A 19,151-nucleotide genomic window follows, 5' to 3' on the forward strand; every position below is an offset into this window, starting at 1 on the left:
ACTTTGTTAAATCTGTACTTTGAGAACAGTGTGTACGAAAATAAACAAGGCCAGAGACAAATAGACCTGCCTTCATCTTATCACAGCACAACGAAGAACAGGTGAACTGTTAATGTTTTACAAAAGTGTCTTTAATTGAATCTGTTTTACAAGTATTTGCATGATTCTGGGTCATTCGTCCCACTGTCTCTGCAGAGCTGCTCTTTGCAGTTCAAACAGTTTGGTTTTCTCATTCAGTATCTAGATTAATGGTGAATGGTGTCAAGTGAGAAACCTGCTGAATGTTCCCTGCTATTCTTCTGCCTTGTGAAGCAGATTTTCCTTGTTAGGATATTAGTCATGTCCATTGTATTCATGTGAGTCTTTCAGCACAGCAGCTCAGCTTGTAATTGTTTTATTGTGTGTCAGGTGTTCAGTTGTATCAAGGTTGTTCTTGATAGTTGTGCTGTCAGGCAGCAGCATCACCTGCTCTTTGCCCTCTCCTCTTGAACAGCCTCAGTAGGTCCTTTCTGAACTTCTGGGACATGAGGACATACAGTATGGGATTCATGACAGTAGAGGAGGTGGCCGTGAGGCGTGCAAACACACTGAAGGGGCCATAACGTGGTGAGATGCCAGTGGCCCCAGAGCGTTTATCTGCCAGTAAGGCCAGGGTCATGCCATAGGAGGGCAGCCAGCACAGGGTAAAAGCCAGCACCAGCATGGCTGTCGTCTGAGTCACTTTGCTCTGGTAACGCTCTACCTGGGGGGCCCTGCTGGCATGTTGACTCCTCCACAGGAACACGTAGATGCCAATATATGCTATTGCAATGACGACCAGTGGAAGTAAGAAAGCTGCAAGAAAGTGACACAATCCATAGATGAGCTGGTCTTGGTGGGACAGGAAAGTAAAGCAAGCGAGGCCATCGTGGGCTCTTTGGAGGGGTCCAATATGACGAAAAACCAGCTGTGGAAGAGCCAGGCAGCACGCAGGGAACCAGAGGAGTGCGGCACTTATAGTCACCCGGCGAGGGGAGAGGAGGCAGTAAGCTCTAGCAGGTTGCACCACAGTCAGATAGCGTGACACAGCCAGTGCTGCCAGCGTGAAGACACTGGCCGAGGAACAGGCCGATCCCAAGAAGCCCACCAGACGACACATGCAGTCTCCAAATGGCCAGTGCTGCATGGCTATGGCAGCAGTGTTGAAGGGAAGCATGGAGAGCAAAAGCAGGTCCGAAGCACTAAGAGCCATCAGGAGGATATCCGTCCCTGTGCCTGACACGGAGCTTTGAGGAGACTGTCCGATACGTCCTAACCCTCTTCTCCGTCTCCTGCACAAAATCACCATCACCATGCTGTGCCCACCAACCCCCAGCAACAAAATCAACACATCTAATATTGGGACTAGCACCTGCTCCACATTGTGCAGCCCAGTGTCACTGGTGTTCCCCAGCAGATACTCTGGACCCTTAGAGTCCCACAGCAGCATCTTCTCTTCAGTTATAGGGATGTCCTTTAGTCCTACTGCTACTGTTACCATGCAACACAACTTGTAGTTGGATCAATATGCTCAAGCAGGTCATAAAACTACTGATAATACATGTGTGAATGATTATTCACACTATGGGTCAATAGCAGTCAGCTCATAAATAACGTCACAAAGATTTCCAGTCTTTTAACATGATGATGATTCCAGTTAAGCAATAAGGAATGAAGGCCATAAATACCAAAACACACTTTACAAGCACAAAGGTTCCTACTGAAATGTTAAAAATGACACTACCACCTAGAAACTCTCCTTTAAAGCACATCCAGTAAACAAGCATTTTCATATTTCTGTTTAAGTACTACATTTTAATCTAGTCATTTCACAGTTCTCACCATCAACTCCACCTCTGATTGGTCAGGGGCAGTAGTGGAAATGAAACAACATCAGATGGGTTTCATCCCTCCCCCCCAGACTCCCACTAAGAGCATCCAAGTGTTGAAAGCTGAATGCTGTAGATTGTGTGATTTCCTGCGGCCCTAGAACAGGCGGCTCCTCCACATGACATCTCAAGTCAGGACCCGTGCTCAGCAATCCACAATCAGCCTTCCTCCTGCTTCCGTGGTAGAGCTCTCCTGAAAAACACAATGGAGGCAGAGGAGGAAAAGAGAGCGGAAGAATAGCCGGACTGTCGGAGAGGATATCAAATCAAGTAAATGGCAGGTGAACTCTGGACTGATTATCACGGAGCAGGACAGGGATGGGCTGGCCTGCTCTCTGTGGGAGGGCCTAACGGGGACAAACATAGTTTTTCCCAGGGTACATTTTTTCTTCTTCTTTCACTGAAAGGATCTGTACAATTTAAAAGTACTGTCTTTGCACAGACCTATACAGGACATATACAGATATGGTATACACAGAGAGAGACAGGGTAGTGTTTGCCTTTAGAAATCAGGGTAATTATTGACTGTTAGTCTGCAAACACTGAACTGTTATCACGCCTACTGCAGATACATGCAATAAAAAGTACCAGTGTCAGTATAACCAGCTGAGCTCTGGAGCTGTAAATTGAGCTCATCTGCGTTACTGTCAACAAGCTAAAATGTACAGAAACCTAGATAGGCTCATTGTAGGTCAACACCAAAGTGAAAATAAGCACAAATGAAATGCGAGGATTTGAGCACAAGATGCCTCAGGCTAGAGATTTACAATTTATTAACAGCACTAAAGAAAGAGGAAATAGGGGCGAATGGATTTCATGTTACTTACCATTGATTTTTAGGACACTGATTTATAAGTGCTGGAAACACAGGGGACTTGTTTTTGCTTTGCATGCCTCTGCTCAGCTCTCCAGCTGCTTTGCTTCATTCAGAATCTCATAGCACGGGCAAGTCAAATGTTGATTCATATCTGCAGCAATGTATCGGAGATGTTGAGGTGTAGTGTTAAGTGTCCCACCTGGTGGTGAACCTTGCTGATCCTGTGAACTGCGCTGTGGTAGAGTGAGCTCTCATCCCGCCCTGGGAAAGGCCGCTATAGTCATCAGACCCCTGCTGTTCCATTGCACAAACAGTAACAACAAGACAATGACTCTTACCACATATTTGGCAATGGGGTGATCTGATGCGTAGCTGTTCTCAAATTGGCTTAAGTACATTCTTGTGTGTGGGTACTGTATATTGCATCTCAGCAGCAGAGCAGCTGTTCTCTATCTGCAGCTTCAGAACTTTGTGTTCCTCCATCTTGGCTGACTCTTTTCTGTCCTCTGGCCCCGGTGCAGGCGAGGAGCTCGCAACCTCTTACTCATTTCAAGGCTGTGGAGCAGAAAAATGACTCTTTACTTCTCATTTATTGGTGGGGTAGTGCGATGGAAAGTAATACGCTATCCACTAACTGTTATTCTGACCTTTTTAATGAGCCATTTGCTGGATAAAAGCTTTGAATCACACCACGTTCTTGGTCATTAATACCAAACTGTCATGTCCATAGCTTTGACTCAAGTACAGCTGCTGCCAGACGGTCCACACTTGGCCTTTTAACATAGTCCTGGGATTGACGTGCTTCTTTTCCTTTCCCTCCTTTCGCCTGTTTTCTTTCTCTTTTTGGTTGAACGTCTGTTTTTTTCTTTACCTTTTCCAGGGCTAAATTTATCTTCCCCACTTCTCTCTGTTCCTGGGTTCTTTTTCAGATGTTGGCTCAGTGGAGGGTTTGGCATACCACAGGGGCTGGGATATGCTGTACTGGACTAGCTACACTACCTCAACCATTACCCGCCACACCGTGGATCGGAACCGCTGGGGTGCCGTGGACCGGCACACAGTGGTCACCATGTCAGGAGATGACCACCCCAGAGCCTTTGTCCTTGACGAGTGTCAAAGGTTAGATCTAAATGACTCCACTCATTTGCATATAATGCTGCTCCTGTATTATGTCAAAACGTTACACCTGCTCACATCAGGGATTTTTAATTTCTCCTTCAGCCTCATGTTCTGGACCAACTGGAATGAGCAGTCTCCCAGTATCATGCGTGCCACACTGACTGGTTCCAATGTTCTGGTGATTATCGGCACCGACATCCGAACCCCCAACGGCCTGGCCATAGACCACCGCGCTGAAAAACTTTATTTCTCTGACGCCACCTTGGACAAAATAGAGCGTTGTGAATATGATGGCACCCGCCGCTACGTGAGTCACATAAACACGTACACGCAGTATTTGTACTGTAGTATGATCATATTATGGGGCTGCTTAACAACAGCTGTCACTTTGTTTATCCTTTGAAGTTTGTTGCAAGGCTGGATTTGCCTTAAAGCATAATGTCATGGCTGTGGTTATGCCTCCCCCTGCAGGTCGTGCTGAAGAATGAGCCGGTCCACCCGTTTGGCCTGGCTGTGTATGGTGACTACATCTTCTGGACTGACTGGGTGAGGAGGGCTGTGCTTCGCGCTGACAAATACACCGGAGGAGACATGAAGGTGCTGCGGGCTGACATCCCTCAGCAGCCGATGGGTATCATCGCGGTGGCCAACGACACCAATAGCTGTGAGTTTTTACACTATTGTGTGGGAATGTATGTTAAATGTGTAGTTTCTTGAGAAACGGAGCAAAAAATTATTCTGCCATTATAATAATAAAAATCACAGTTTTACAACTTACTTACCTTTTACTTTTAAACTCCCCTATTGCCGTTAACCAGTCCAGCTCAGTGATCTACAACAATGGGGCCAAATACAACCAGATATCAATTCATTCAAAATTAAAAGGTTTAAAAAGTTTGAAATGTATAGAAAAATCTCTAGCAAAGATTTATGTTTTCTCATATTGCACCAATATGCACCTAAATAAGTCCCACTAATAGTAACAAAATGTAATAACACCACATTTCACATTTATGGTATGTCTGCACTATTGAACAGTCATTTCGTGGGTGGAAGTTAAGGTGATACTTTCTGAATATACAGTAATATTGTTCCTGCCTTTGTGGTTGTAAGGTCATTACAAACCTAAGTAAAACTTTTTTTTGGAGGTGTACAGACATGAAGCATAAAGCATATGAAGAAAGTTTGTATTCTACCCCAACAGAGCAGTTGTTAAGATGACAAAAGAAAATCTAGGAGGAACACAGACGCACCTTCTAAACTGCTGTTCTTCACTTTTTTCCATATGTGTCCACCCCTTTCCCCAACTCATCTTGTTCTACATCTCCCATTGTCTCTGTCCTTTTAAATCAATGCAGCCCTGAATGTTTTCCCTCTCCCATATCATCAGCCAGCTTCTCCCTCAAGTTGACTCACTGAGTAAACTCCCTCATGCTCCAATGCCCACAGCGACCATACGAGCTGAGAGCCTGTGGTAATAGCTGCAAATCCCATTTAGATTGAGTCACATTGAATTATGCATTCAACAGAAGCAGAGCTGTTGCTACTTTCATGCAGGCATATCTGTCTGCTGATGTGATTGCACATGGTGTGTGTGTGTGTGTGTGTGTGTGTGTGTGTGTGTGTGTGTGTGTGTGTGTGTTGGTTTGGGGCGGGGACTGTGTGGTTTAGTGGCAGGAGTAGTGTGTGTTCAACTCTCCTCATGTCTTCTGCATAGGTGAGTTCTCTTTGTGCCGTGTTAACAACGGAGGATGTCAGGACCTCTGTCTGCTGACCTCTGAGGGACGGGTCAACTGCAGTTGCCGTGGCGACAGGAAGCTTTTGGAAGATAACACCTGCATAGGTAAAACAAGAAAAGGATTTATAAAAACAAACGTTTGAGTAGGGATACCACATAGAGACAAGAAGTCATTTCCTGCACCCTGTTTTATTGCAATATTTATGTTTTAATTAAATCCACTGATCTTCCTGTGTGGAAGCTCTTTGGCATGTAGACCATAGTGACAGACTGAGATCAGGCTTTGGATGACTCTGCATGCTCGGGGTAGGCAACTCTTCCTAAGTGCATTTCTCTGTCTCTGTCTCTCAGCCCTCAACACTACATGTAACAGCGTGGATGAGTTTGAATGTGGGAATGGAGACTGCGTTAACTACACCCTAACTTGTGACGGCATGGCCCACTGCAAGGACAAGTCTGATGAGAAACAGTCCTATTGCGGTGAGTGGAACCTTTTCCTCAGAGCAGTTCCACACAAACACACATGGCATTTGTACTTTGAGTTCATATTACTTCCTGTCTGGTTCTCAGCCAACCGTGTGTGTAAGAAGGGCTATAGGCGGTGTGTGAACGGCCGCTGTGTGGGCCATAGCTCCTGGTGCAATGGGCAGGACGACTGTGGAGACAATTCAGATGAACTCTTCTGTAACAGTGAGTCAAGTCTCTTGATTAAACAAGATCTTTACACCTATATGATATATTGAAACTATTCTTCGCCTATACGCCTTCTCTTGTTTTGTGTGTTTCAGCCACACTGTGCTCAGCTGATCAGTTCCAGTGCCGAGATGGAGGCTGCATCTCCAACTCCAGTAAATGTAACCAGAAAGTGGACTGCGAGGACGCCAGTGATGAGATGAATTGCAGTAAGTTCAGCAGAGTTAGTGTAATAAGAAAAGCCAGCACTTTCTCCCGGGCTGTGGTATAAAGTGGTTCTGCTCTCTTTATTAAAGCTGCCACAGACTGTTCCAGTTACTTCCGTCTGGGAGTGAAGGGAGTGACATTTCAGAAGTGCGAGTTCACTACACTGTGTTATGCTCCTTCATGGCAGTGTGATGGAGCTAATGACTGTGGAGACTTCTCTGATGAAAGAAATTGCCCAGGTATTTTCACAGCCTCTCAAATTTGCACATTTTCTCACAGCTCCAGTAAATGTACATGCTTGTATTCAAGGAAAACTTTATTTTCACAGATGGATTAGAGTAAAAAGTCCAATTTATATTAATGGAAGTCAAACGGAAACAAAAATACTGAATGTTTTTAACCAATAACTTTTGGGTTTAGGAGGAAATTCTCCTTGAGGAACACAGTTACGTAAATTCAATTTTTTCATTTCTCTCTTCATGCTGACTTTAACTCTTTGTTTTGTTCAACTGTGCCAGGGAGAGGGAAAACAAAGTGTCCGGCGCCTTTCTTTTCCTGTCCCAGTGGACGGTGTATACCGTTGAGCTGGACCTGTGATAAGGAAAACGACTGTGAGAATGGTGCAGACGAGACGCACTGCGGTGAGTTTAGATATTGACCATGCGACAGACCGTTACTTTTGGTGCTTGTATTTTGCACTTTATACGTTCTTTCTGGCCCTCTAGATAAATTCTGCTCAGCCTCCCAGTTTGAGTGTAGGAACCACCGCTGCATTCCCAACCGCTGGGTGTGTGATGGAGCTGACGATTGTGGTGACAGCAGTGATGAGGACAGCAAGTGCAGTGAGTGCTGGCCAAAGACCATTAGGGAATGCAAATGCAACAACCAAACATCTAGCACCAAAATTATTTTGACAGCAGCAGAAATATGAATATGCACTGAGTTCTCACACTTCAAAAATCCTCAGATTTATAAATATTATGAGAGTCTTGTAGCTTCAGTTTGACCCTGTTGATGTTTGCATTTATCGCATAATAAATCTGATGAGTGTGAGTAGTGCAAATGGTTCTATATGCAAAGAATTTAGGTTTTAATGATAGCTTTAAAACATAATGATTAGAATTCTTCCTCTGAAACATTTCACTGATATAATGACCCCACTGTTCACAGCATATTCACAAATACTATGAATGCAATGAATCAAAGTCTCCCTCCGTAACCTCTTTCCATCACAGAGACCAAAACCTGCAGTCCCGAGGCATTCCAGTGTCCTGGGTCACATATGTGTATCTCTCAACATTGGAAGTGCGATGGGGACAAAGACTGTCCTGATGGGGCTGACGAGAGCGTCAAAGCTGGCTGTGGTGAGTGCAGGCAGGACCAGGATATGTAAGTCTGTACTGCACCTGTTGGAGCTTCTCACACATCTCACTCACCAAATGTTTGTGTGTCTTAGTGTTCAACAACACCTGCAGCAGCAATGAGTTCATGTGCCAGAATCGACAGTGCATCCCCAAGCACTTTGTGTGTGACCATGACAATGACTGCAGCGATGGCTCGGATGAGTCTCAGGAGTGCGGTGAGTGGGCAAATGGCCTCCTATTCCCCAACGAGGACACTGACAAAGCTCGTCCCACTTTGCTTTGGCTTTTAACAATGAACTCAACTCTTCTTCTTCTTCTCACTGCAGAATATCCAACATGTGGGCCCAACGAGTTCCGCTGTGCCAACGGACGCTGTCTCATCCAGAGTTCATGGGAGTGTGATGGAGACTTTGACTGCCATGATCACTCCGACGAAGCACCCAAAAACCCACGCTGCACTGGCCAAGGTGAAACTCACACAGCCGTTAAAGAAGCACCGTACTTTTTACTCACTTTTAAAGAAACTATTTAACTAATTAAATCAGCACATTGACAGTGAGATTTAAATTTGACAAATTCAGCCAAATATCTAATTTTCATCTGCAGCCTTTGACCATGTTGATCACAAAAAGAAAGATGCAACCAAAACAAAGGCTATACAAACAGCAGATCATTACCAAACGCAAATCTGGAGAAGGCACATCCAGTATAAATTCATTAAATTTTGGGATGAGGGAGCACTCACTGAACAGCTGCGACCCAAATAAATTCCTGAGGCTCTGAAATAATATTAGCTGCCCTGTTTGACATTTTCTCTTCATTTGTTTCTCATTTCATTTCTTTCATGGAGCAGAGAAGAAATGCAATGACACCGCGTATGCCTGCAATAATGGGAACTGTGTGAATGAGACATTGCTCTGTGACCATAAGGATGACTGTGGTGATGGCTCTGATGAACTGAACTGCTTTGTTAATGAGTGCCTGAACAGCAAACTGAGTGGCTGCTCCCAGCTCTGCGAAGACCTGAAGATAGGCTTCAAGGTAAGTGAACCCAATGAAATTCTGACTTGAGTCTCCAGTGATGGATGTACTGTATTAAAACAAAAAAACAGCATCCACTGTTGCTTTACCTGCTTTGTACTTTGTGTCCTCACAGTGTAGATGCCACCCCGGCTTCCGCCTGAAAGATGATGGGAAGACTTGTGTTGACATAGACGAGTGCACAACAACCTATCCCTGCACGCAACGTTGCATCAACACCCATGGCAGCTTCCACTGTCTGTGTGTGGAAGGTTTCCAGCTTAGCCCAGAGAACCCCACTATATGCAAATCCACCTCTGGTAAGAAACATTCAGACAGAATAATAAAAATCAGGGTAGTGTTTAAGGTAAATCCACTCACCTATGAGGTCTCCATCCATGCAGATGAGGAACCCTTCCTGATTTTTGCCAACCGCTATTACCTGAGAAAGCTCAACTTGGATGGTTCCAACTACACACTGATCAAACAGGTGAGACCTGCAGGTACAGCCTGCACTTTCAAAATGAACAGACAATTCTGCAAACTGTCATTCAGGGCAGAGACTAATGCAGCTCCTGCTCTTTAATAGGGCTTGAACAATGCTGTGGCTCTGGACTTTGACTACCGGCAGCAGATGATTTATTGGACTGACGTGACCACCCAGGGCAGCATGATCCGACGCATGCACATCAACGGCAGTGATGTTCAGGTCAGTGTAGCAGCATATTGTCTAAGACAGTCAAAGAAAAGTGAAGTATACTGTGGTGGCTGTGGGTCAGCAGGGAGAACTACCAGTTTGATCCAGTCCATCTTGGCTTTTCCAGTCCGCATGTTGGAGTGTCCTCAGGCAGGACAGTGAACCCCCTGTTGCTCTCAGTAGCTATTGCAATAGTGTGCTTTGTCACTGTCAATGTGAGTGTGCGTATAAATGGGTGAATGGGCAAATATTGTAAAGCACCTTTAAGGTGCCTCAGTGAATAGAAAAGCACTATAAAAATACAAGTCCATTTATCATCTAGGCTTATTTAAATGTGCTGATAACGCCTACACATTCTCAACATAAAACCTACATTCAAAATGGTGAATTAATCCTCTTTTGTGTGTATGTTCATCCAGTGAAAACCCAGAAAAAAATAATTAAATCTCTCATTGTGAGGCACGGATTCAAAAACTTGCTCATTTGTTAGGTGCTTCATCGCACCTCACTCAGCAACCCAGACGGGCTGGCAGTCGACTGGGTGGGAGGAAACCTGTACTGGTGTGATAAGGGAAGGGACACTATCGAGGTGTCAAAGCTGAATGGAGCGTACCGGACAGTTCTGGTCAACAGTGGCCTGAGGGAGCCACGTGCGGTGGCAGTGGATGTACGCTACGGGTAAGAGTGTTTTGGCCTCGTTCTGTTTGGGTGCTAGATGGGTAGACATTTGGAACCTAGTGGATGATTAGTTCTGAGTCATTAACCTGATTAATACGACACATTCCTGACAGGTACCTATACTGGTCAGACTGGGGTGACAACCCCCACATAGGGAGGATCGGGATGGATGGCACCAACAGGAGTGTTATTGTGGAGGATAAGATCACCTGGCCCAACGGTCTCACCTTGGACTTTGTTAATGACCGCATCTACTGGGCCGATGCTCGGGAGGACTACATCGCATTTGCCAGCCTGGATGGAACCAACAGGCACACGGGTAACACATACGAAGACAAAGATATGTGTCTGTGCACTTTTTCAGATGTTGGTACCAATGAATCTATACCTGTGCCCCTGCAGTTCTGACTCAGGATATCCCACACATCTTTGCTATGACCCTGTTTGAGGAGCACATCTACTGGACAGACTGGGAGACAAAGTCCATCAACAGAGCTCATAAAACCCTGGGAATCAACAAGACCATGCTGATCAGCACCTTACACAGACCGATGGACGTCCACATTTACCACCCATACCGCCAGCCTGAAGGTAAGACTGACCCCTCATCATTCCCTAACACAAGTAAATCCAGGTCCTGGTCGCAGTCTAAGCTGCCCCTCTTCCTCCCTGTGTTCATTTTCCTTGTTCTTTAGTGGCCGGCCACCCATGTCAGATCAACAATGGAGGCTGCAGTAATCTGTGTCTTCTCTCACCCGGAGGAGGCTACAAGTGTGCTTGCCCCACTAACTTTTACCTAGCAGCTGATGGTAAACAGTGTTTGTCCAACTGCACTGCAAGTCAGGTGTGCTATCTCACGGTCTTCATTTTTGACATTTACTCGTATTAACACATTATTAATCTGAAAAAAGAAATCACTGTTTTGCCTGTCCTTTCAGTTTGTTTGCAAAAATGACAAATGCATTCCATTTTGGTGGAAGTGCGACACTGAAGATGACTGCGGGGACCGCTCAGATGAACCTGCAGACTGCCGTGAGTGATGGGTGCAGTCTGACTATGAGTCATCTAGTGCTGATTCATTGTCATAGTATTTTGTTTTCCCAGTTCGAGTGATTAATGTGCATTGTTTTCTTACTGTAGCTGAATTTAAATGCAGACCAGGCCAGTTCCAGTGCGGCACTGGCATCTGCACCAACCCTGCATACATCTGTGATGGAGACAATGACTGCCAGGACAACTCTGATGAAGCCAATTGTGGTACATACTGTACACCGACATATGCTTATGCATATCTTATCTTAAATCTGTTACCAACTGTTTGCTGTCTTTCTGTTTCCAGATATCCATGTATGTCTGCCCAGTCAGTTTAAATGTTCCCACCCCAGTCGCTGCATCCCTGGCATCTTCCGTTGCAATGGACAGGACAACTGTGGAGAGGGAGAAGATGAGAAAGACTGTCGTAAGTCGATCGGTTTCCTTAAACCTTTGTTTATATTTCAGTTTTTGCTCTGCAAGTACAAGTGCAATGCAAAGGATGTGATACTGGTACAGACTAAAGTTTGTCCCTAGAGGTTGAACCCTATTGCTTGTATTGACCCTTTGACCTTGTCTCTCAGTCCAGTTTCAACTTGTTACATCTACCGAGCAATTAGGAAATTGTTGGTCACTTTTACTCCCCCACAGACAATCTCTTCCCATGTTGACCTTTCCTTTGGCAAAGCCTTTAGGCCGAGCGATGTTGCATAATCTAATTGCCGTGACATTTGCCGAACACAATCATCCTCCACAGTGGGAGATCACATGAACCATTCTGCCGTGCTATTCTGAGGTCAAAATTTACATTTTAGCACCTTTAACTGCAAGGTTGTAAGAACAGCAAAAGCACCATGTTATTATGTAATGGATGCTGCCATCTCATGGTGACACTAGCACTGTAAAATCTTGATATGTTTTAATTTGCTCTTTGGTCACCAATACTAAGGAATAAATGCTTTAACCGGTTTGTCTGCTGTGCAGCGGAAGTGACATGTGCCCCCAACCAGTTCCAGTGTGCCATCACCAAGCGCTGTATCCCAAGAGTGTGGGTGTGTGACAGGGACAATGACTGTGTGGATGGCTCTGATGAGCCTGCCAACTGCAGTAAGACACAGCTTATTATTTATTATCATTTCATTCAGTTACAGAAATGGACTGAATAAGCTTGTGTTGTCATAATCTAGTATTAAAATGTCTAATCCATTAAATCCTCTCTGTTGCAGCTCAAATGACATGTGGCGTGGATGAGTTTCGCTGTAAGGATTCGGGTCGCTGCATCCCAGCACGCTGGAAGTGTGACGGAGAGGATGACTGTGGAGATGCGTCGGATGAACCCAAGGAGGAGTGTGGTAAGGAGCGGGTGGTAGAAGCAGGGAAATAAAACTAGCAGTGGAGAACTTGAGCCATGTTTGTACTCATTAAGCCTATCTGGTGCTCAGATGAGCGGACATGTGAGCCGTACCAGTTCCGATGTAAGAACAACCGCTGCGTACCTGGCCGCTGGCAGTGTGACTATGACAATGACTGCGGAGACAACTCTGATGAAGACAAGTGTGGTAGGTTGCTTTCGTTTTGTTTTGCTTGCTCACGGCCACAATCACAACTCACTGTGTGTATGAAAGTGATGACTTATAAAATGATATGACTGTCTACTGTAAACAGGTTATAGTGGTAAGCAGTGTCTCACCTTTCACTGTGTGTGTTTGTTATATTACTCAACTACACGCATGGTTGAGACTTTAAGTTCTTTTTTGCATTAAGTGGTTTCGTGGCCATTTTCACATCTCACATCATCATCTCATGTCTATTTTGCATTTCACACTGGCCTGTTGCTGTGAGCCAGAGGTAGGTGTTTTCACAACCTCAGCTACCCAGTCCTCCATGTGTCCCCCAGCTTGTCGTTTGTTCTGAGCTTTTTCCTTCCCTTCTTAATCCCACTAGATCCTCTAGCTCCTCCATGACATACAGTGCCGTGTTCTGTACCATCCCCACCTTTGTGCTCCATGTGTCAACCCCCTGATATGAATTATCAGCTTTATTGTATTCTTGTACACCTGACTCTCAACAGAGCACCCTGTATTCTTTTGCAGTCTGCTCTATTCCCACCTTTCTCTTCTCTTCCTTTCCTTACGCCTCTCCTTCCTCCTGGCCTCTACTCTGTGTTCCTCCTCAATCGTCCTTCTAACCTTGTCTTCTCTCGGTCCTCAGTGCCTCGTCAGTGTTCAGAGAGCGAGTTTGCCTGCACAAATGGCCGTTGCATTGCCGGGCGCTGGAAGTGCGACGGGGACCATGATTGTGCCGATGGCTCAGATGAGGTATCACTTAACCATTTCCTTCCTGGTAAATCAGTGGTTAGTCATTCTGAGGTTACTAACGAAAATGAATTCTTGTTTTGGTCCAGAATGGCTGTGATGTGAAGTGTGACAGTGATCAGTTCCAGTGCAAAAATGGCCATTGCATCCCCATCCGGTGGCGCTGTGACGCTGATGCTGACTGTATGGATGGCAGTGATGAGGAGAAATGTGACAGTGGTGGTACGGAGCACATATTTATTTTATTTTAGTCATAGAGCTGCATACGGCGGCTGAGTTTCTGTTTCTCCTCTCTTACAATTGTCTTTTAGTGGGACGACACTGCCCCCTGGACGAGTTCCAGTGTAACAACACTCTTTGTAAGCCCCTGGGCTGGAAGTGTGATGGTGAGGACGACTGTGGAGACAACTCTGATGAGAACCCAGAGGAGTGTGGTAAGAATCATGACATTTGACATGCTGATATTAATCCTCAAGATCATTTGATGATCTTCTCCTTCTTAGTTAAGTTCCAGTGTCCACCCATGAGGCAGTTTCGCTGCTATAATGACCGTGTGTGTCTGCCAATATCAAAACGCTGTGATGGAGTCAACAACTGTGGGGACAACAGTGATGAACTCAACTGCTGTGAGTTGCCTGTTGTTAAACAAATACAGGAACACGTTTTATTTCAAATGCAGTTACGGTCTGGCTGATGTTTGCCCACCTGTGTTTCTTCAAAAGTGACCCCAACCACACCAGTATGTCAGAAGGATGAATTCCAGTGCTCCAGTGGCCGTTGCATCAGTGCTGTCCTGCGCTGCAACTACTTCAATGACTGCGAGGACTATGGCTCTGATGAAATCAACTGCAACAAGAAAGGTGTGTTGGGTTAGAGTATATTCATCATAACGACGGTGGATGTTCTCCCTGTGGTGAACGCATGCTCCCTGTTTCTCTGCCTGTAGACACATTGCTGAACGACTGTCACAGCAACAGGACGGTGTGTGGAGATGGAGACGAAGCTCACTGCGTAGTGAACGGAACCGACTCCTTCTGCTCCTGCAAACCCGGCTTTCAGCCCAAAGGACGTAACAGATGTGAAGGTACAGTTTTCTCTGCACTGGTACAGATTTTCACATGTGACGTCACGTCGTGGCTGCAGTCTGTGAGGTGTGTGTCATGTTGCCCTCGACAGATAAGAATGAGTGTAAGCAGTTTGGAGTGTGTTCCCACATCTGCAACAACACTAAGGGTTCCTTCAAGTGCAGCTGCCACAAGTACTTCACCAGAATCAACGACACCTGCAAGGCTGATAGTGAGAACTTCTACTATAACATTCGTTAGCTGTCCAAGCATATCGATCTATATATGCACATTGTGAACATCTTATTCATTTTCTCCTTTTCCTCACGTGTCCCCAGATCAGAGACAAGTGCTGTATATTGCTGATGACAACGAGATCCGCAGCCTGGACCCTTCCATGCCAAACTGGCGCTATGAGCAGACCTTCCAGGGTGATGCCAACGTGCGCATTGATGCTATGGACCTGCACATCAAGACAAACCGCATTTACTGGACAAACTGGCACACAGGGCGCATATCTTCCTACGATCTGCCTTCATCTTCCTCCTCCCCTAATAGCAACCGTAACAGACGTCAAAGTGACTCCAGGGTCACCAACCTGGAGGTAAGTGTGCAAATGTTGGCTTTGCATATGATGTAAAATAGAAACAAGGTATGTAAAGTTAGAGACACTGGAAGTTCTTACTGTAATCTCTTGTGTGTTTAGATCCCTGATTTGAAGATGCCCCGTGGCATTGCTGTGGACTGGGTGGCAGGGAACTTGTACTGGACTGACTCCGGTAGAGATGTCATCGAGGTGGCCCAGATAAGTGGAGGACGCCACCGCAAAACCCTCATCTCCGGCATGATTGATGAGCCTTATGCCATTGTGGTCGACCCCCAGAGAGGGTGAGGCATGGGAGGCTGGTGGTGCTGATAAATAGGAAAAAAGAAAATCACAAGAATTCAAATGGAGCTTTCATTCATTGCAAACAGTGATGAACTGAGCTTTTGCATTTCTATGATTAGGAAAATGTACTGGGCTGACTGGGGGAACCACCCCAAGATTGAAACAGCTGCTATGGATGGAACCATGAGAGAAACGCTGGTGGAAGAAAACATCCAGTGGCCAACGGGTAAAACACACATACACTCTTCTCCTTAATCATCTGCTCTAAGCTAAACACAGAGTGTGACTCTTCAGTGTTTCAACCCTATTACTAATACTGCTCTGTGTTTGTGAAGGTCTGGCGGTGGACTACTTCAACGAGCGTCTGTACTGGGCGGATGCTAAGCTCTCCTTGATCTGCAGCGTGAGGCTGAACGGCAGCGATGCAGTTGTGGCTGTGAACAGCATTAAGAACAGTTGAGTGCACATATTCACAGTATATCAGATTGTGTTGTAATCCCTGCTCATGATCATCATTCTTTACCAATCAGGACTCTGCTGCAATTTTATGTGGGCGGGCGATGCAGGATTCTGCATTTTATCCTATATACTGGTGTGGAAACTAAAACTGCTTCTGTTTTTACACAGAACTGCATCACCCCTTCAGCATCGACGTGTTTGAGGACTACATCTATGGTGTCACCTACATCAACAACTATGTCTTCCGAGTGAATAAATTTGGGAAAGGTCCCATTGAAAATCTGACAACTGGAATGAACCATGCCACAGATATAGTTCTATACCACCGTTACAAACAACCTGAGGGTGAGTTGACAAATGACAAAATTCAACAGCAGCATGAGAGGGGAGAAAACAATAAGGAAGAGAGAGGCTGAAGCGGGGAGTTATGTTCAGAATTTCTAACGCTGGCTCTTTCTTTGTATTTGTTAGTGACTAATCCCTGCGACAGGAAGAAATGTGAATGGCTGTGTCTGCTGAGTCCCAGTGGACCGGTCTGCACCTGTCCCAATGGGCGTACGCTGGACAATGGCACATGTGTGGAGCTGCCCACTCCCACACTGTCTCCTCTCTGTGAGTATGCACACACGCGCAACTGTACGCACACTTTGTGTCTTTAAATTATTCAACATGACTGAAAAACCTTTTCTCTACAGCTCCTCCCAGTGGTCCCTGCTTGGTCCAGTGTATGAACGGCGGCAGCTGCTTCCTGAATGCCCACAAGCAGCCCAAGTGTCGCTGCCAGCCTAATTACGGAGGAGAACGATGTGAGATTGACCAGTGCAGGGACTACTGCAAGAATGGAGGCACATGCGCACCTTCCCCTACAGGTAAGATCTAAACATTACAAGTCGGTGTTGGCAATCTTTACTTTGCTAGTACGCTGTATTATAACATTGTAGTTAAGTGTAAAGCTTCAAAAAGACTGACACCTTCCGTGTCCTTCCCTCTACAGGCTCTCCCACATGTCGATGCCTGCCAGGCTTTACAGGGCCAAACTGCAACCTGCACACTTGTAAGAATTACTGCAAGAATGGAGGCAACTGTACAGTAAGCGCCGGAAACCAGCCAAACTGCCAGTGTCCCCCTGACTTCCTGGGTGACCAGTGCCAGTATAGTGAGTGTTCCCATTATGTGGCCGACATGGAAGTTAATCCTAAGATGCTTCTTCTGTCCAATACAGAATGTCGCCATACGGTTATAATTGGAGTGTGTAAATATATTTTTGTGTGTGTGCGAGCAGGAAGCTGTGAAGGCCACTGCCTGAACAAAGGTACATGTCTACAGAGTGAAAATGGCTCCCAGCTCTGTCGCTGTCTGCCCCAGTACACTGGCAGCACATGTGAAATTGACAAGTGTCACTATTGTCGTGACGGCGAGTGCATCCCCAGCAACAGTTTTTCTTCTACAGGGGACTTCACCTGTCGGTAAGAGCACTCAGACAGACACATACACGCAAAATTGCCTCAGCTTTCCCATTATTTCTTACAATTTCTTCTCTCTTTCACAGATGCACAAATGGCAGAGTCCAGCCCAGCTGTTACACATGTGAGACAAATGACTACTGTGCAAATGGCCAGTGCTCTATAAACCCTGTCACTCGCCTTCCAGAGTGCAGGTGAGAAGCAGCGTCTATTCAGACAAAATGATCTCTGAAGTGTGTCATTGCGTGCATACATATTTCTATTTGTGTGTGTGTGTGCGTAGATGTGCACCTGGCTGGGGAGGGCATCGCTGTGATTTGGTGGCCAGTGAAGGTGTCCCAGGCTCAGGCGGACGTAAGTCAACACTTGAACACTGATATCAAGCACAGAGGTTCTTTCGATGTGGCCTGATGAGGATCACTTGGTTATGATTCTCACTGTTCTTGCATATTTGTGTGGGTATGTGTGTTTGGTGTGTAGGCACTGCCTCCATAGTGATTCCAGTGTTGCTGCTGTTGCTGCTGGTCCTGCTGGCAGGAGGAGCGTTGTTCTGGTACAGGAGGAGGATGAGAGGGTGAGTAACCTGCTCCAGGAGACCGTGCAGTCTCCTTTTTGCCTTTGTATTCCCTTTTGCCTCCCTCCTTTCTTCTTTTCTTTCCTTTCTTCCATCTGTGCTTTTCCTCTCCTCTCTGTAATGAAATTTTTTCTGCTCCTCAGGTCTAGCCGGCACGGCAAAACCGGCTCCAGACGTTTGCGGTAACGGTTGCCAGGGTTACACTCTTCCCTCCATGCCTTCATTCAGTTCTGCATCCTGATGCGCTCTCCTATTCTGTCCTCTCCTCCACTCATGAGTCTTGGTTGCTGTGCAGTGTTTGGTCCTGTGCTGAATGTTGCACCATTTTCTCTGATCGGAGCTGTAGCTCATCCTGCTCTGACAATATCTCTCCTTTGTAATTAACTGTGGCTTTTGTGCAGATCTATTGAAAACACGTATTGAATAGATCTGTTTGTTTTCTGGACAGTTCTGTAGATCTTTCATACTGTTGCCCATCATATCGTGCCATATTGTACTGTACTGTGTTGTGGTTTGTATTGTGGTAGTGTGGTGGAGACGTAGACAGTGCCACAGCATTCTTCCAAGCTCAGGTTGGAAAATGCAGTGTGTAAAATCCAGCATTTACTAGATGGTTGATATAACTGAGGCAGATATTCATAGCACATACATTCATACAATATATTCAAGGATCTATTGTAGGTTTTATCGTGGTCTGAAAGGAGATTCTGTAATATTACAGTCCAATGTCCTGGTCCACTGTGTCAGATCTGTCCTGGGCTATATGAATGCTGGGTTTGTGTAGGTGCCTGTGCTGTGGCTTAGCTCCCTCAACCTTGATGGTACAGTACAGAGAGTCATGCAATGTCTCTTCCCCCCCTTCATAATGTGGATGTGTCCCTTATTGCACTGTTTAGGTTCATACATCCTTGTATGAGATACAAAGGTATGACTGTGTCCTTGATATTTTTTTCTAGGGCCAAGGGCTTCCAGCACCAAAGGATGACCAACGGAGCCATGAATGTTGAGATTGGAAACCCTGCCTACAAGATCTACGAGGGAGAGCCTGATGACGACGCAGGGGAGCTGCTAGATGCAGATTTCACGCTGGACCCAGACAAAGTACAGAAAATAAA

General features: G+C 45.7%; 2 protein-coding genes across 4 annotated transcripts in view; one reads left to right on the plus strand and one right to left on the minus strand.

Moving 5' to 3' along the window:
- Positions 1–19,151, plus strand: part of LOC113129943 (low-density lipoprotein receptor-related protein 1-like) — an 80,779-nt gene that overhangs the window by 59,648 nt on the left and 1,980 nt on the right. The window contains exons 42-88 of the mRNA XM_026306187.1: positions 3,654–3,843; positions 3,946–4,150; positions 4,315–4,507; positions 5,561–5,686; positions 5,933–6,061; positions 6,152–6,271; positions 6,370–6,483; positions 6,571–6,720; positions 7,000–7,122; positions 7,207–7,323; positions 7,717–7,845; positions 7,938–8,060; positions 8,172–8,312; positions 8,699–8,886; positions 9,002–9,185; positions 9,270–9,355; positions 9,455–9,574; positions 10,053–10,240; positions 10,354–10,559; positions 10,643–10,831; positions 10,936–11,084; positions 11,179–11,272; positions 11,381–11,497; positions 11,580–11,699; positions 12,257–12,379; positions 12,499–12,624; positions 12,715–12,831; positions 13,484–13,590; positions 13,677–13,809; positions 13,899–14,021; positions 14,091–14,213; positions 14,310–14,447; positions 14,534–14,671; positions 14,764–14,883; positions 14,990–15,255; positions 15,358–15,539; positions 15,660–15,766; positions 15,876–15,995; positions 16,168–16,344; positions 16,471–16,611; positions 16,695–16,868; positions 16,994–17,155; positions 17,282–17,465; positions 17,549–17,656; positions 17,746–17,816; positions 17,943–18,036; positions 18,993–19,137. Of these exons, the coding sequence (XP_026161972.1) occupies positions 3,654–3,843; positions 3,946–4,150; positions 4,315–4,507; positions 5,561–5,686; positions 5,933–6,061; positions 6,152–6,271; positions 6,370–6,483; positions 6,571–6,720; positions 7,000–7,122; positions 7,207–7,323; positions 7,717–7,845; positions 7,938–8,060; positions 8,172–8,312; positions 8,699–8,886; positions 9,002–9,185; positions 9,270–9,355; positions 9,455–9,574; positions 10,053–10,240; positions 10,354–10,559; positions 10,643–10,831; positions 10,936–11,084; positions 11,179–11,272; positions 11,381–11,497; positions 11,580–11,699; positions 12,257–12,379; positions 12,499–12,624; positions 12,715–12,831; positions 13,484–13,590; positions 13,677–13,809; positions 13,899–14,021; positions 14,091–14,213; positions 14,310–14,447; positions 14,534–14,671; positions 14,764–14,883; positions 14,990–15,255; positions 15,358–15,539; positions 15,660–15,766; positions 15,876–15,995; positions 16,168–16,344; positions 16,471–16,611; positions 16,695–16,868; positions 16,994–17,155; positions 17,282–17,465; positions 17,549–17,656; positions 17,746–17,816; positions 17,943–18,036; positions 18,993–19,137 (6,680 nt within the window). The remainder of the gene's footprint in view (positions 1–3,653; positions 3,844–3,945; positions 4,151–4,314; positions 4,508–5,560; positions 5,687–5,932; positions 6,062–6,151; positions 6,272–6,369; positions 6,484–6,570; positions 6,721–6,999; positions 7,123–7,206; positions 7,324–7,716; positions 7,846–7,937; positions 8,061–8,171; positions 8,313–8,698; positions 8,887–9,001; positions 9,186–9,269; positions 9,356–9,454; positions 9,575–10,052; positions 10,241–10,353; positions 10,560–10,642; positions 10,832–10,935; positions 11,085–11,178; positions 11,273–11,380; positions 11,498–11,579; positions 11,700–12,256; positions 12,380–12,498; positions 12,625–12,714; positions 12,832–13,483; positions 13,591–13,676; positions 13,810–13,898; positions 14,022–14,090; positions 14,214–14,309; positions 14,448–14,533; positions 14,672–14,763; positions 14,884–14,989; positions 15,256–15,357; positions 15,540–15,659; positions 15,767–15,875; positions 15,996–16,167; positions 16,345–16,470; positions 16,612–16,694; positions 16,869–16,993; positions 17,156–17,281; positions 17,466–17,548; positions 17,657–17,745; positions 17,817–17,942; positions 18,037–18,992; positions 19,138–19,151) is intronic.
- On the minus strand, positions 110–14,427 carry LOC113129945 (delta-type opioid receptor-like). 3 transcript variants are annotated; one of them, XR_004463072.1, is made up of 6 exons: positions 14,293–14,427; positions 8,976–11,667; positions 6,975–7,072; positions 4,626–5,678; positions 1,861–4,520; positions 1,176–1,310 (listed from the first exon to the last, which is right to left on the minus strand). XR_004463072.1 is itself a non-coding variant. In XM_033325192.1 (2 exons), exons 1-2 carry the CDS (start codon positions 1,399–1,401, stop codon positions 449–451), a joined length of 873 nt encoding a protein of 290 aa, XP_033181083.1. In that variant the 5' UTR covers positions 1,402–1,506; the 3' UTR covers positions 110–448. The 3 variants fall into 3 exon arrangements, 2 of the variants coding, with proteins under 2 accessions (XP_033181083.1, XP_033181082.1); XM_033325192.1 differs by lacking the exons at positions 1,861–4,520; positions 4,626–5,678; positions 6,975–7,072; positions 8,976–11,667; positions 14,293–14,427 and adding an exon at positions 1,391–1,506 and having other exon boundaries at positions 110–1,310; XM_033325191.1 differs by lacking the exons at positions 1,861–4,520; positions 4,626–5,678; positions 6,975–7,072; positions 8,976–11,667; positions 14,293–14,427 and having other exon boundaries at positions 110–1,801.

The sequence above is a fragment of the Mastacembelus armatus genome, chromosome 5 (genome assembly GCF_900324485.2).
Source record: "Mastacembelus armatus chromosome 5, fMasArm1.2, whole genome shotgun sequence".
Classification (NCBI taxonomy): Eukaryota; Metazoa; Chordata; class Actinopteri; order Synbranchiformes; family Mastacembelidae; genus Mastacembelus; species Mastacembelus armatus.

Bases quoted from the DNA above. Each gene is read 5' to 3' on its own strand.
- LOC113129945 (XM_033325191.1), bottom strand. From the start codon at position 1,519: ATGGTAACAGTAGCAGTAGGACTAAAGGACATCCCTATAACTGAAGAG.